Genomic DNA, 14,905 nt, shown 5'->3' on the forward strand with positions numbered 1-14,905 from the left:
TGCTTACAGCCTTTGTTTTTGTAAATTGGATAGCATTGGCACTTTTGGCACAATTTATAGACCCCAAAGTATTTTTCATGTTAAAAAAAATAATACTGCGCACTTTTGAGGTACTACTATTTCTTTCTTTTTTTGCTACAGGCAAACTGTACTTTTTAGTCCACTACATGTATTTGATAACTTTAGTTAGCCTAGTTCCTTTGCAGATTGAGATTATAATACAACATATAACCAACAAATTGAATTTACAAACTACCCAGAAGTATATAAAGTAATTAAAAATAGTCCCACTTTTACCAGCTGAAGTACAGTAATGTTACACATCAGTAGTTATAATACAATAACATATTATTGTGAAGTACTTTTACTTTTGGCACTTAAGTATATTTTGATGCTACCTATTATGCTATGCCTACTTTTGTACTTTTATGTAAAAGTTTAACACTGCGGTATTTCTACTTTACAATTTTTATTTTTAATAGCTGTACTTTTCCCACCACTGCTGGTTGTGTAATGTTCAGTCAGCAAAGAGAAAAAAAAAGCAGCGCCACGATGGCCGTATAGTGATGATGACAATCAAATTACTTGGCACTGTCTGTGGAAATACAATGATAGACTGCAAACATAACGTTACGTAATACCACGAACATAGTTCAGAAGAATTTACGTCGATGTCAGGCAGTCAAAACACGATTTGGGATTATCCAACTCTCCACAGCGCTGTGCGATCTCCAACCATACACAAAAAAAAAAAAAAAAATCAAAGATGGCGCTTAATCAATGCCTAGGTTGCTCAGTGCTGCCGTGTCTAGAAGCTGGGTATGTTGCATCAGTAGTTTTTTAAGCTAGGTACATTAAATAGCTCTCAAATAAATGCTAACTGCAGCGTTCTGGAGCGATGTTGTCAAAGTTATTGTGATTTTTAACGCAGGTTGTATTGCTGTTCTATCGCTAAGGTTAACTTTACCTTAATTATGTAAATGGGAAAGTGAACAGAAGGATTATTAGGTAACGTTAGTGTTGCACCTAATTTTAGCTAGCTAGCTAGCTAGCTAGCTAGTTGTAGCCTACACAAACTGGCAACAGTGTGGGTTCCAGTCATCATTGAATTCTTATTAATTGTTGCTGAGACGTTTACAGTAACCTACCTGTCCTCTGGTGGTAGTTTTGTTTTTTTCAATATTTGCACCGAATGCCCATGATGGTTCCTTCACCAAAAAGCAAAGCCATCCACAAATGTAGCTAATATTTGCTCAGGACTAATTTAAAGCTAAATGGTTACTGACTTAACCTGGTTAGTGTGCATATATTAGTCAGTAAAGTAGCCTACATTGTGTGCTGAGTGTTGGTATGGAGTGACAGAGCCAGCAATCTACCATGACACAAAGGATGATTTTGGTGTCTAGCTTAATGTCTTGACACAAGATGCTGACCTGTGAGCCAATTACAATTCCAAAATCTTTCAGCATTCATGTAAGACACAAACTGTACACCCCACCTCCTCCCCTAACACATACATGCGTACAAAAACATCAAACTTCTCTGTTTGTTTCTAACACAAATGCACTTCCAGTAACAAGCTGTTAAGGATACAGTTCTTACAACTGGAGGGGCACCAAACCAAAGGTCATAGTTCCTGGCATTGATGTGTCAGCAGGCCTGAAATACAGGCTGCCTCTCTCTCTCTGTACCCCCTCCCTCACTCCCAGCTGTTGCTGGATACTCTTCCCATTTTTCTTTTGATCAAACTCGGTTTCCTTTTTTGTCTGTCGTATACAAGCCATCTGGGAGAGACTTGGTAGCCAAAAGAGAATTAGCTTGGGTTCAAATTCAGGGGACAGTTGGGAGTTCCCTTTAGGTCAGTTTAAATGTGACCCCGCAAGCAAACACATGTTGACAACTGGACAAGAAAAAGCATAGCCTCCATGTATTGCTTACTTGTTAAACACTGCAGTGTGCACACTGGTTAGCACAGTCCCAGTCCTGGGCTTAGTCCCAGCTGTTTCTACAGTATGAGGAGTTTAAATATTGTTTGTCATCTCGAAAGACAGTAAAATCTGGTAGACTCGACACTCTAAATTAATTGTTGGCGAGAATTCACTGTCTGTTTATAGCCCTGAAAATAGAAATTTCCAATGTGACAATAATAAATATGAAAGAATATATGAGCAACAGTTATAGGTTTGTGACTGTAGGGCTAAATTGTCCTATAATTAAAAAATAAAATAAAAAAACGTTATAAGAAACCTCTACCCGAAAAACATGTATGTTGAGTTTTTACTCACACTCAATTGATTAGAAAATGAACTGACTCCACTACTGCTTTAGGCCTGTTCCAAATTGTTTTTTATCCAGCTCACAATCCTAAAACCCAATAAAAAAAGTTGATACAGAGATGAATTAGATATCACTGCTTATGGTACCTTCTCTTTTTTCTGCCGCTAGAGGTTGATTAAAAGGGTGAGTAGAATTTTCTTTAATCCCCTCCAGTGCTGGAGAAGAAATATCTTTTATCTTTTTTGCTCAACTATTTCCTCACATTTCCTCTTCCATTGTGCTACAGTGTGTCACAATTATTCTTGTTTGTCACAAGAATGGCTAAGCTGTCTAATGAGTGCAGTACTGTACATGTTTGTAGGTTTGTTTGATTGTGTGTTTAGTTTTGTCTGTTTCCTGCTTGCACTTGGAATGGAGGACTGAAGTTGGAGATATCTAATCCTTTTTATATATATATATATATATATATATATATATATATATATATATATATATATATATATATATATATATTAATGAAAAATATGGCACAACAGAAAATACATTACATTGAAGTAGTGCGACCACAATTAAAGTGAAGGAGTAAACAAAAAAGTAATTGTCAAATATTATTTGTATCCTAAGAGGTCAACAAAAAAGAGAGCCATACTTGGCTGTTTTCCTTTTTTAACAGTACAATATGTAAACAAACATACATACACAAAGCAAACAAAATACAACGTTCAAACACTCAGGCATACACAAATACACACAGACAGAAAACACTTGTATCTATTCCTGTGCAGTTTACCCACACAGGGTCAAAATCAGAGGAGACTCTTAACTTAATATCTGACATAGAGGTGTAGAAGTCGAGGTTACTAACGCAGACTATGCGATAAGTCAAACCTGACAGGTTCCAGAGGTCAAGGATGCTAGGATATCATGGTAATTTATGTTTCCTCCAGGGAGGTCAGGGGGGTGGACACCGGACCCTGCTCTACGGTCATGCCATCCTCCTTCGCCACTCCTTCAGTGATATGGTGAGTATCAACAATATGATTTGATGATTGACAAGTAAAGTAGAGCTTAGTGGCACATGCTGAAATACGAATTTAAGTCATATATTTTTTTATTAGTCATTTGAGTAAGAGCTGACTTCCACTCTCAACTTGTCTTAATGTTTCCTTTGATCTAAGACTAATTCATTTCACTCACTCCCCAGTACCTGACCTGTTTGAAGACATCAAGGTCTCTGACAGACAAGCTGTCATTTGATGTCGGACTACAAGAAGATTCTATAGGTACAGTATGACTAACAAGCATTTACAGAGTTCACTTGGCTTTTTATTGCTTTTAATTGAATTCAGTTCTCCTGAGTAGGCATTTCAGGTCGACCTAACCTTGAGATGGAATCAATATCCATGGGAGAAATACTGTTACAACACAGTTACGGTGCTACATTTGACATCTGAACTTCAGAAATGCCATTTATCAAGCAGAAACAATACTTCAACTACTCCTTCAGTCTTCTTCGGATGATGGCTATTTTTATGCTTTTTGCCACTCAGAACAGACAGGATGTCAGGATTATCTAAAATGGCACATATGTGTGGGACAATAGACTTGCTCAAATGTATGTCAATTTTACTTGATCACCAATGTATGAATAATGTTGTGTGTTTGTGTCAATAGGAGAGGCTTGCTGGTGGACCATCCACCCTGCGTCCAAGCAGAGATCCGAGGGAGAGAAAGTCCGCATTGGAGACGACCTGATCCTAGTCAGCGTGTCGACAGAGAGATACCTGGTATCTAGGTCAAGTCCAATATCTCAAGAATAGATTTTTTTTAAACTTAGAAGAAGGTGAAAAGGTTAAAGAAGTAGACATTTGGCACAAAGATTCTGATTACTCCTGCCATTGTATCAGCAGCTTGCTACCCAGGTCAACAAAAACAGCAGTAATAAGTAGGTAAGGGGAAAAAACCCCACTCTTAATTATCCATGTGTGGAATTGATACATACATAAATAAGTAATATAAATATCCAAAACTATCTAAAGAAAACATGCACACAAGTAATTAACCCTTATCAAGAAGTCAGAAGAAAGTTGCCAGTGCTGTTTATTGTTCATTTTATTGTTGTACTAATTACTTGCAAAATTTTATCTATTTTGTTCAGGCACAAACTGCACTGCACATACTACTATGTTTCACCTGTAGCTTGCAATTCCAAAGTGTGATTCACCAGCTTGATGACAATAACAGTTCAAATGATTAGACAGTATGGCCAGTTAGCTTTTTGATTTTGACACAATGAACCAAAGCATTCCCAAGGTTACTCCTCTTCAAAAACTAGCAGACAGTGTTACAGTTGAGCATCATCACCAGAGAAACATCTGTTTTAAACTCGCCGTCACGCACTTGAAATAAGATGCATTTTTAGAAGATGATGGGTTAATTGCATCGCAATTCTCATTAAATCAGCAGGCTTCCACTTAATTTCATATTTGCAGATAAGAGGTTTTCCTCATGAATATTTACAGTTTTTCAGACAGTCTGGATACCTCAGATACAGTCTTTTGATTCTGATGCACACTGTCTCATCTCTAATTTTCCTTTGTCTGGTTTACTTGTCAGATCTCGCATAATTCCGAATTTCTGTGCCGTTGTTTTGGGGGGTTCCTTATTTCCTACATTGTCTACCTCTACACTCAAGAGTGTAGAGGTAGACAATGTGCCAAGTGCAGAGAGGGATGCTTGTTTTTTTGGAGATTATGCGCCCCATGTAGCTGGAGTTATCTGCTTTGGTTCACTGTCTGTTTCAAAAAGGCACTTTGGTAAGTTTCATAGCCGTCGGATAGCTCTGATACCCGTCTCACTCTGGCCAACTTCAGAGTGACAAGCAATTCAAGGGGAACACTTTAAAACTTTATACTGCTATCTGTAATGGAAATCTGATAACTTGTAAAGCCCTCCTGTGCAGTTTCTTTTTTTAAATATTGTTTTAGGGAAGGCACCCATCAGACTGATGAGCTTAGAGTTAATGCTGTCTCCCTTATGCAGAGCTATACACCCGACCTCAATTAACTTACTTGGTAAAGAGAGAGGAGAGGGAGATTTTGAGAGGAAGAGAGAAAGAAATGGAAAGAAGGAGGGACAGCGACGTGCCATGCATAGGAGAGTGAGCAGCGCTGGCTTCTAGTGGCTGCTCTGGCCCTTCAGGGAGGGAAATGTGAAATTAAAGCAAAACTGGCCAGACTTTCATTTCCTCTTATGGGAAATCCTCACCTTATTCGGCCCGACAGAAGCCTAGCTTTTGAAGAATGGGATACATCAGAAATTCAGGTGAAAGCAATCAGCGCTCTATTACTGTGACCATTCATAGAGGTTGGGACACAGTCTTTTTAGGACATAGGCGTTTGTTGCTTTGTATCCAGTTAGGTTGAATTGTGTCAGCAGTTTTGCTTTGCTGCTCTCCATGTAGTGTTCAAGCCTGGTATCCAAATGGCAGGACAATTAAAAAAAAAATAAAATCATATCAAGGAGAGCTGGTGCACAAAAGGTTTGACTTCATTCAATTGTAATCCACACACTGGTTTGCAGTATTTTTATGCACAACACTCATCAATCCATGTCATCTGTCAACATGCAGGACATTTTTTTTTACACCAAGACAGACTAATAAAATGGATGGTTATATATTTGCCCACTTGATGTACAAGTACATAGTTGTCAGGGGAATTCAGTGAGATGGAACAAGATGTACCACATTTACATGTTTCTGCCATTGCAAGGATGTAGCTGAAGGCTAGGATCATTCTGAGCTTTCACTCGCCTCTTGATTCTGCCTGTAGGGAAATGGGAGCACCTCCAAATGTTTCTGCTGGAAGGAATTATTGAAGATTATTATCTGGACATTGCTGCATAGAGAAACACTGATGAAGAAGGGCTATTTAGCCCACAAAGTTATAACACTGTTTTGCAGCTCCAGAGGAAGGACACAAAGTTGTTTTAATCTTTTCTTCAAATCCCAACACTAGGATATGTCCCTCCTTTTGTGCAGTATTGCTGAATCTCAGTGTTTTCTATTTTTCCCTCTCCAACTTCATTACTGGCAGTCTCCACCCGTCTGTCTAAAGCCCTGTATAACATGCTTCTCTCTTGCAGCACCTCTCCTTCTCCAATGGCAACATCAATGTGGACGCCTCCTTCATGCAGACCCTGTGGAACGTCCAGCCTACCTGCTCTTCAGGCAACGTGGCTGTAGGCAAGTTCATGGCCCCAGCAACAATAGAAGCCACCACTATAACAACTGTCTTTCATCAGACAGTTAAATGCATTTTTAACATCGTCTTTAAATAGTATAGCTCTCTTGTGTCTAATATACCAATCAACCCATAATAAAGATAGATATTTTTTGCATAATCAAAGAAGAAAGTGTTTAGTATCTTGTATCACAATGTTATTTTTGTTATTATTAGGCTATCTAACTGGTGGACATGTGATGCGTCTTTGTCATGGGCATGATGAGAGCTTGACCATCCCTGGAGCCGACAAGAGTCAGGAGGAGCAGAGGTTAGTAGCTAATTAGCTCAGTAATTCAACTAAATGTAGTTAATGTACAAGTTGTCTTGTGACCAGTGAGTAGGTTTTTAAAATCGTTGAAACTTAACCATTGGCAGTATGGTGGCTCAGTGGTTAGCACTTCTGCCTCACAGCAAGAAGGTTCTGGGTTTGAACCCAGGTCGTCTCAGGCCTTTCTGTGTGGAGTTTGCATGTTCTCCCCGTGCTTTTGTGGGTTTCCTCCGGGTGCTCCGGTTTCTTCCCACCATAAAGACATGCACGCTAGGCAACTAGGACTACAGTTGAAAATTAGCCGACTGGCTAACACTGGCGCATTTACAGAAATGTTCATTAATCTGCATTGTCCTAATCAAATAAAATAAACAAGTAATTGAGAAAATATTTTTTGGGGATGAGGAACCGAAAAACTGTAAAACAACTCGTTTCTGCAATATTTACTGATGGCTAAAGTGCTGTTTGATCAAAGTGCTTTTTGCCAGCAGAATAAGACTTGCAGATACTGTTTGTGAATGTATATACCAGTATGAAAGGAAGTAATGTTGCAATTAGGCAGCTCCAAAAATCCATAAAGGTTGAAAAATCTTTCCAGACTGTAGTTAAAGGAGTATTCAGTCATGTTTTTTTCTTCCCACTTTTGTGTGTTTGAGAATTGTTGTTCAGATCCTTTTTAGGCGATATCTTTTGGTTAATTTTGGGCAAGAATGGATTATAGTAAGCAGACACAGGCCAAGCATTTAAATATCCTTGAACCATTTTAACCCTGATGCCTGTGTAATTTTTCTCTTTCTAGAATCAATATCACAAAAAAACATGTTTTTGTATCTGACTAAAAGATTAAGTAAAATTATGTTCTGGTATGTTACAAGATTTATTAATCCAAATTACATGGCCAGTGCATGTTAATAGCTTCAGCATAAAACATGCAGAATTTAAAATATTAGTATATGTGTATATTCATTGCAAAAATTGGGTTTTTGTAAGGTACTATGTCACATGGAAGAATTTCTTGTCCATATGTTTGTGCAGAGAGACCTCATCAACATCACTGGTATTCCCTGTGCCAGAACTGTAGCAGTAGCAGAAACTCTTCACATTTTTTTATTCCCACTGTGACTTGAAAGACTCATAAATAATAGAAGTCCCCACTTGTGTCTTTTTGTCTCAGGATAGTCAACTATGAAGCTGGTAAGGGAGCGTCAAGGGCCCGCTCACTCTGGAGACTGGAGCCTCTCCGGATCAGGTGAGATCAGACCCAAATACACACACAATGAATAAAATAAACTCAGAAAATCTCAGAAATGCATAGAGGAGTTGTCTTATTTGATGGAATCTCTTCATGAAGAATACATAGAATTGGTGCTTTCTGTACAAATGTCACAGCTACTGTAGGTTATAAATAAACTTCACCTCCCTCTCCTTTGATCTGTCACTACCAATTAGTTGGCAAAGTCCTTCAGAAGGTGAGGTTCTGTTTACCATCTTTTTCGATTTACTTCTCTTCACCCCCCTCTTCTTCCTCTCTTTCCTTTCTTTAACTGGCCACCCACGTAATTTCCCTCCAGTCATGTCATCTGCCAGCTCTCACTGGGACTGCCTGTCAGAGTCTGTACACTTTGAAATGGCGCAGGTGCATCTATTAAAGGCACATGTTCTCCTTTTCAGCTGAGGGAGGAAGAGTTTTAAACACTGCATTAACCATCTAGAGAATGTTAAAAGTTCGACATTCTCATTCTACATACAGATTGCTTTTACAAACATTGAAAAGGTATTCTAATTTGGATGATTTAATCCGCAATGAAATATGACTTAGAACAGTATGTTATAGAAAAGAAGGAATTCCTGTTAACATGTAAATTAAGTGGTGTCTTTTTTCATTAGTTCATAATGTCAGGAGTTATGATTTTGGAAGTTCAACCAACTAACATTGATTAATTATATTGCTTAAAGTGCTCATATTATGCTCATTTTCAGGTTCAGAATTGTATTTAGAGGTTCAGAATAGGTTTACATGGTTTAATTTTCAAAAACACCATATTTTTCTTGTACTGCACATTGCTGCAGCTCCTCTTTTCACCCTGTGTGTTGAGCTCTCTGTTTTAGCTACAGAGTGAGGCATCTCACTTCTGTTCCATCTTTGTTGGTAGTCGCACATGCGCAGTACCTAGGTCAGCACTATAAGCCAGTCAGAAGCAGAGTATGAGGGCGTGCCACGTTAGCAGCTAGGCGAGCATTATAACGTGTGTTGCAAAGTGACGCACGTTCGTCACGGAAGTAAAGGCTGGACTACAATAGAGCTGTTTGGAGCAGTTTGTGAACAGTGTTTTCTGTTGGAGATGGTAAGTCCCTTTGGGGTGGACTTTGGGCTTTTTCACTTTGTAAACCTATAACATGCACAAAAAAGATATATAACTCAATAAAGGAAAGGGAAAAAGCCAAAAAGCATAATATGAGCACTTTAAAATGCATGTTAAAATGCCATCATTAGCATCCAGCTCAAAGCACAGCTGTGACTAATGAAAGCTCACCCAAGTTTAATAAGCTGTTATTTCTAGCCATTCATGAAACTAATCAGCCTCCAGAAAATGGCAATTGAAATGAAAATAAATGATATCTCAGTTTCTTAGATATAACCTGTGCTCCACTGGGAGAGACAGTTTTTTGTGTTTGTTATTTTGTATACACTCCTTTTTTCATTTAACAAAATAAGCCATACATTTTAAAATATTAAATGTTGGTAAATGTAAGCAGCCACAGAAGAATTTTCCTAAATAGGTCTAAAACTAGCAACATTGTGATTCACTTTAGCAACTGTCTGAACAAGGAATAAGTAAACAAGACTTCAAATCTGACCAGACATTTCCTGCCTTCTTTCGTGAGCCAAATGAGGTTTCCAGTGTTGAAGAAAACAGACAATCCCGTGTTGGATTTTGTAGTGGCGGCCCACCATGTCAAAATTTCTGCCACCACGGTATCAGAAATAGGGCAGACGCCCAGTGTAGTCACGGTTGCCTTTTAAATGATCCTGCCGACATAATGCATAATGTTGGCTGCTGCTCGCATTGCAATTTAACAACAAGTAGAACTATTCAGAGGTTATTGGGCCCGTCCAGTTTAACTCCACAGGCCTGCACGATTCGGGGAAAAATATGAATCACGATTTTTTTAGCTTAGAATTGATATCACGATTCTCTGCCACTACTTTTTTCTCAGAAAGTGTAACGTTTATTGCACACGTGAACCATGACAAAACAAATCAAATTGGCAGTACCAAACATAGATTTTTTTTGGCAACTAGAACACTTTGCGCATCACCACAAGCCTGTAAACACAGAGGCTTCAATGAAGAGAAGGGAGAGCATTGCAGCTCTTCGGAGCGCTTTGAAACCTATTTTATACAGTCTGTTTAAAACTCACAGAAGAAAGTAGTAGCGTTTGTGATGCAGTCGGCTCATAAAATTAAATAAGAATCAAAGTCATAATATATATATATATATATATATATATATATATATTGATATAAGTATAAGTGGTGTAAATTATTTAAAAATTAAATCATGAACAGGGTTAATCGATTAATCGTGCAGGCCTATTCCACATACTGTTGTGTTGATGTCAGAACGTTCGCTTTCTGTCAGAACGTTTTCACTGTTGGATTTGTGACACCATTACTCTGTGTTTAGCTGGAGCGGTAGCCACATCCGCTGGGGTCAGTCCTTCCGACTACGCCACCTCTCTACTGGCCATTACCTGGCCCTGACTGAGGACCGCGGACTGGTCCTGCAGGACAGGGACAAGTGCGACACCACGTCCACTGCTTTCTGCTTCAGGGCCTCCAAGGTTAGTGATCACTATCCCTATATAAGCATAATACATTTATTCTATTTTTACAACTAGCTCTGATGAGCCCTTTGAGCAAGGCAGTTACACCATTTAAAAGCTGTCCTGGGTGTTGTGTTGGCTTAATCAACTTACCTCATTAAAAACTACTTTATCAAAGACTCCTGATACGGGTCTGTAAGCTCTTAATGAGCTTATGGCGTGCCACAATAAAGTGACCTTTTCACAGCTGATGAGTAAACAGCCCTGTAAATGTTGGAGGAAACATTCATGTTTTCCACTGACCTAATAGCAACTGGCTGGGATGTCACCATTTTCAATTAGGGAGTCTAGAGAAATTTGCCATCACCACCACAGTATGAGAATTCACTGTGATGCATTGGGGGATTTTTGAATACCTACTTTGTATTCTTTCATTTGCCTGTACTTATTTCTTTCCCTAATTATCCACCCTTTTTATCCCACACTCTATTTTGAACTCTCTCAATCCATGGGCTCTACATTTCTTTTGTTTATAGCGTGTATGGCAAAAATAAAGCCTCACTGCCAAAAATAACTGTGAGAAAGGAGCACAGTGGCCCCGGTTTGGGTGGAGGGTGAAGGTAGAAGAGATTTCGAAATACAGAGAAAATATTTATTTTTCCAAACTGTAAACTTACTTGAAATTCAAATTGAAAATGGGTATTTTAAAGATGTTGTTTAGTGAGGTGTTACTTGTGAATTGTGCAGTTTAGATGTTTTATGTTTTTCTGTCCCATTGTGGTCCAGTGACTTTGATTACTAATCTTGTTTTAAAGCTAAATAATTATTATTTTTTTTTTTTTTTACAGTTTCAGGGGATCTACCTCAATCTGTCTTATTTCAAGTTAGAGCTAGATACTGTATATCCTAATACAATAGGGTAATGCTTTCATGTGTACGCTTTTGTGTTAAAACTCCCTCACGTTCAGGGAGCTAGCTGAAATTTGTGAAAATATCTATACTGTAGCTGATATCCTGGATTCTTAGCTTGTTGTGCAATTAATCCTACATTATCACCCTTTTGTGAAATGGCTACAGCCACATAAATCCGCTCAATGCCATGAGTCACCTTCACAGAGTACCATTGTGTCCCCGTAGATATCCTTTTATCTACAATAGGTACAGTGTGAAATTCTCCTGTGTGCTGTCCACTGCGGAGGCCTAATTTTCCTGTCAACAGTGTAATTGCCCTCAGTAATCACTGTTCCTGCAGGTGTTTTATGATTACTGGGGATTCATGCTTCTTTGGAAAAATAAATATAGATAGAAACTCTTATTTTCTCTGGATTTCGAAATCTCTTCTACCTCCACCCTCCACCCAAACCGGGGCCACTCGGTTCCTGTATCTAAAAAGTTCAATGCCTTGCAATGTTGAACAACGGAGTTAATATGTTACCCGCTACTTGCTGTCGACTGCAATCTGCGGCATCACTTCATCTCTGCTGAGCCAGAAATGTAGCGGAGCTAATGAGGCCAGCAGCAACCTCCCGGCAGGCCAATGAATACACTCTCCTCAACCTGCCTTTCTGATTACCATCTTATTACAATATATCTTCATTTGTCATATTTCCATGCCGGTGTGTGGTGTCTGTGTGTGTGCTGCTTTTCTCTGTTTGTATATTTGGTAATGTGGGTATGTGTCTCTTAATGTGAACAGGAAAAGGGTGACACAGGCCCAAAGAGGGACATCGAAGGCATGGGAGTACCAGAGATCAAGTACGGAGACTCCGTCTGCTTCGTCATGCATGTGGCGACGGGACTGTGGCTTTCTTACCTGGCGCCTGATGCCAAATCATCTCGCCTAGGACCCCTGAAAAGAAGGGTAAATAGGATAAAACATTTCTTCCAGACCTTACATACAGAGGTCACATTTTACTGAATTATTCACATACAAATCAAAAAGACTTTCCATTCAAGCATTATGAGCAATGGTATTTCAAATGTTAGACGGTTAATAAAAAGTGTAGTTATTATGATGAAGGCAGGTTCTTGTAAAAATGATTGGACTATAGTTCTTGGATAAATGATTGGACTATAGTTCTAGATTGTTAAATTGACTTGACTTTCAGTGCCAGTTGACGTCAAGCTAAAATTTTAAAATAATCTGACAGAATAATCCAACTTCCGCAAAAACATTGTTTATTATTTTGTTTATTATTTAGATTTTGCATACATTTGCCATACTTTGATGTGTAGTATATTAATATTGGATATATTCTGGTTTCATTACAGCTCTGGTTTTTATTCCTGTAATTCACAATACATTGTGGTATTTGGGAACATTGCAGGCTAGTCATACTTCATAGGGGAAAATGGCCGTTGTATAATTATGAACCAATCATTGCACTGTTGCATAGTGATACAAATAACTATGTATTTGGTATCTGACATCTGTCTACCTATGTGTTTACGGTAAGATCCTGAATGCCTGCCATAGCTCGTCTCCAACACCTCGAAGCCCATGTGCACAGTAGCAAATCACAGCCAATCAAACCAGTGCGTTGGCTATTTAAACACATGCCCCACCCTTTTACCCTGACACTCACCCATCCTGCACCCATAATGCAACCCATTAAAACGTGATAATTGGCCATGTGGAGGGTGACAGTTATTTATTTTTTTTTGGGGAGGGGGTTAGGGAGGCAAATGAGCATAGCTCATTGCAGGGCACGCCTCCAGGGACATCAGACGCCACCTCAAGCTGGCACCAGGCAGTCCCTGCAGCCTTGGCAGCATGCCAATCCACCTGACACGTTGGAGATGATGGTCAGGCTACACTTAGACCCCCCCCCCCAAACACACACACACACACACACACACACACACACACACACACACACACACACACACACACACACACACACACCTCCTCCTCCCTCTTCTCGATTATGCTGTTTGATTACAGTGAGTCAGGTTTCACTGAGCCGTAGTGGTGTAATAACACTAGCTGCAGGAGACTCCCTTGATACATTACATCCATACAGTAAAGGGCTTTTCTTAAAGCTTTGGGATCAATGGCTTATTGAGTGTCTGCTATAACTTTATAGTTATATCTGAGTATGATCAAAAGGCATTGTTGAGATAAGGCTGTGATTGTGTATGTATGCATCTTTCATTAACTTGAATAACTTAAAACAACTATTTGCAACAAATAATAAATAATATGCACATCCATTTTCAAAAGTCTGATTGGACTTATGCCTGGTTGTTTTAATGCCTTATACATCTGATGGTGTTGGTCCTTGTGTAATGATGAAATGCATATTCTTTGTGTTTTTGTCCTTGTCTAGGCGTGCCTGCATTCTGAGGGCCACATGGACGATGGGCTTATCCTGCAGCGCTGTCAGCATGAGGAGTCTCGGGCTGCTCGCATCATCCGCAACACCACGCTCCTCTTTGCCAACTTTATCAAGTAACGACAAGGGGTTATTCTCATCTGTCTTTTCTGTCTCACAACATGACAAAACATCCACACAATGTTAATTCTTGCTGGGTCTATTTCAAGTTTTACAGCTTGAGTCTTGGCCTCCCCTGTCTTTCCCCCAGAGCTTTGGACAGCCTTGCGGAGGGTGAGTCCATGGCGGTAGCCGGTTATGTTGAAGAGGTGCTGCAGACATTGAACGACCTGATCGAGTACTTTAAACAGCCCGATTCAGAGCTGGAGCACGAGGAGAAACAGTGTCTTCTTCGTTCCCTCATCAAACGTCAAGACCTCTTCAAAGAGGAGGTGAGAGTGGACAATGTGGAGATGTAGAGAGATGAGAAGGAAATCAGTGGAGAGACGGGGAATGATATGCAACATAGGTCCTTGGTCGGACCTGCTGTGGCCCAGTGTTGAAGCCCCAAAATCCTAAGCCCCAGTGGTGCCCTGAAAAATATTTTTTTATTACAATGAGACTTTTCCCTGGCTAAATAAAAAATGAGTTAGGTTTCTCTAGTGTATGTTTTGTGTATTTGTGGCTTCCTTGATGTGCAAGAAAATGTGTCCCTTGTTTAATGATATTATTTTTTAATCTTCGTGTCAGTGTAAGACCAGAGAGTTTAAGTAATCAAAATGAACTTGGAGGTAGTTGTGCAACTCTAATCCCTTAATGGTTCCACACCGCCGTGTTATAACCACCTACCTGCAAGAGCTTTTTCTAAAAAAGGCAAAGCATTTTGAAAAGTGGTTCCTGGCGGTTACTGCCAGAAGTTCAGGACGGTGAAC

General features: G+C 39.4%; 1 protein-coding gene across 6 annotated transcripts in view; it reads left to right on the forward strand.

The window, feature by feature from the left end:
* Window positions 1-14,905, forward strand: part of ryr3 (ryanodine receptor 3) — a 134,257-nt gene that overhangs the window by 25,970 nt on the left and 93,382 nt on the right. For all 6 annotated transcript variants that reach the window (XM_035995490.1, XM_035995491.1, XM_031322229.2 and 3 more), the window contains 10 exons: window positions 3,225-3,299; window positions 3,482-3,560; window positions 3,952-4,064; window positions 6,424-6,523; window positions 6,738-6,831; window positions 8,006-8,080; window positions 10,521-10,677; window positions 12,356-12,520; window positions 13,989-14,110; window positions 14,245-14,425. In XM_035995490.1, the coding sequence (XP_035851383.1) occupies window positions 3,225-3,299; window positions 3,482-3,560; window positions 3,952-4,064; window positions 6,424-6,523; window positions 6,738-6,831; window positions 8,006-8,080; window positions 10,521-10,677; window positions 12,356-12,520; window positions 13,989-14,110; window positions 14,245-14,425 (1,161 nt within the window). The remainder of the gene's footprint in view (window positions 1-3,224; window positions 3,300-3,481; window positions 3,561-3,951; window positions 4,065-6,423; window positions 6,524-6,737; window positions 6,832-8,005; window positions 8,081-10,520; window positions 10,678-12,355; window positions 12,521-13,988; window positions 14,111-14,244; window positions 14,426-14,905) is intronic.

This window comes from Sander lucioperca, chromosome 19 (assembly GCF_008315115.2).
Source record: "Sander lucioperca isolate FBNREF2018 chromosome 19, SLUC_FBN_1.2, whole genome shotgun sequence".
In the NCBI taxonomy this organism is placed as follows: domain Eukaryota; kingdom Metazoa; phylum Chordata; class Actinopteri; order Perciformes; family Percidae; genus Sander; species Sander lucioperca.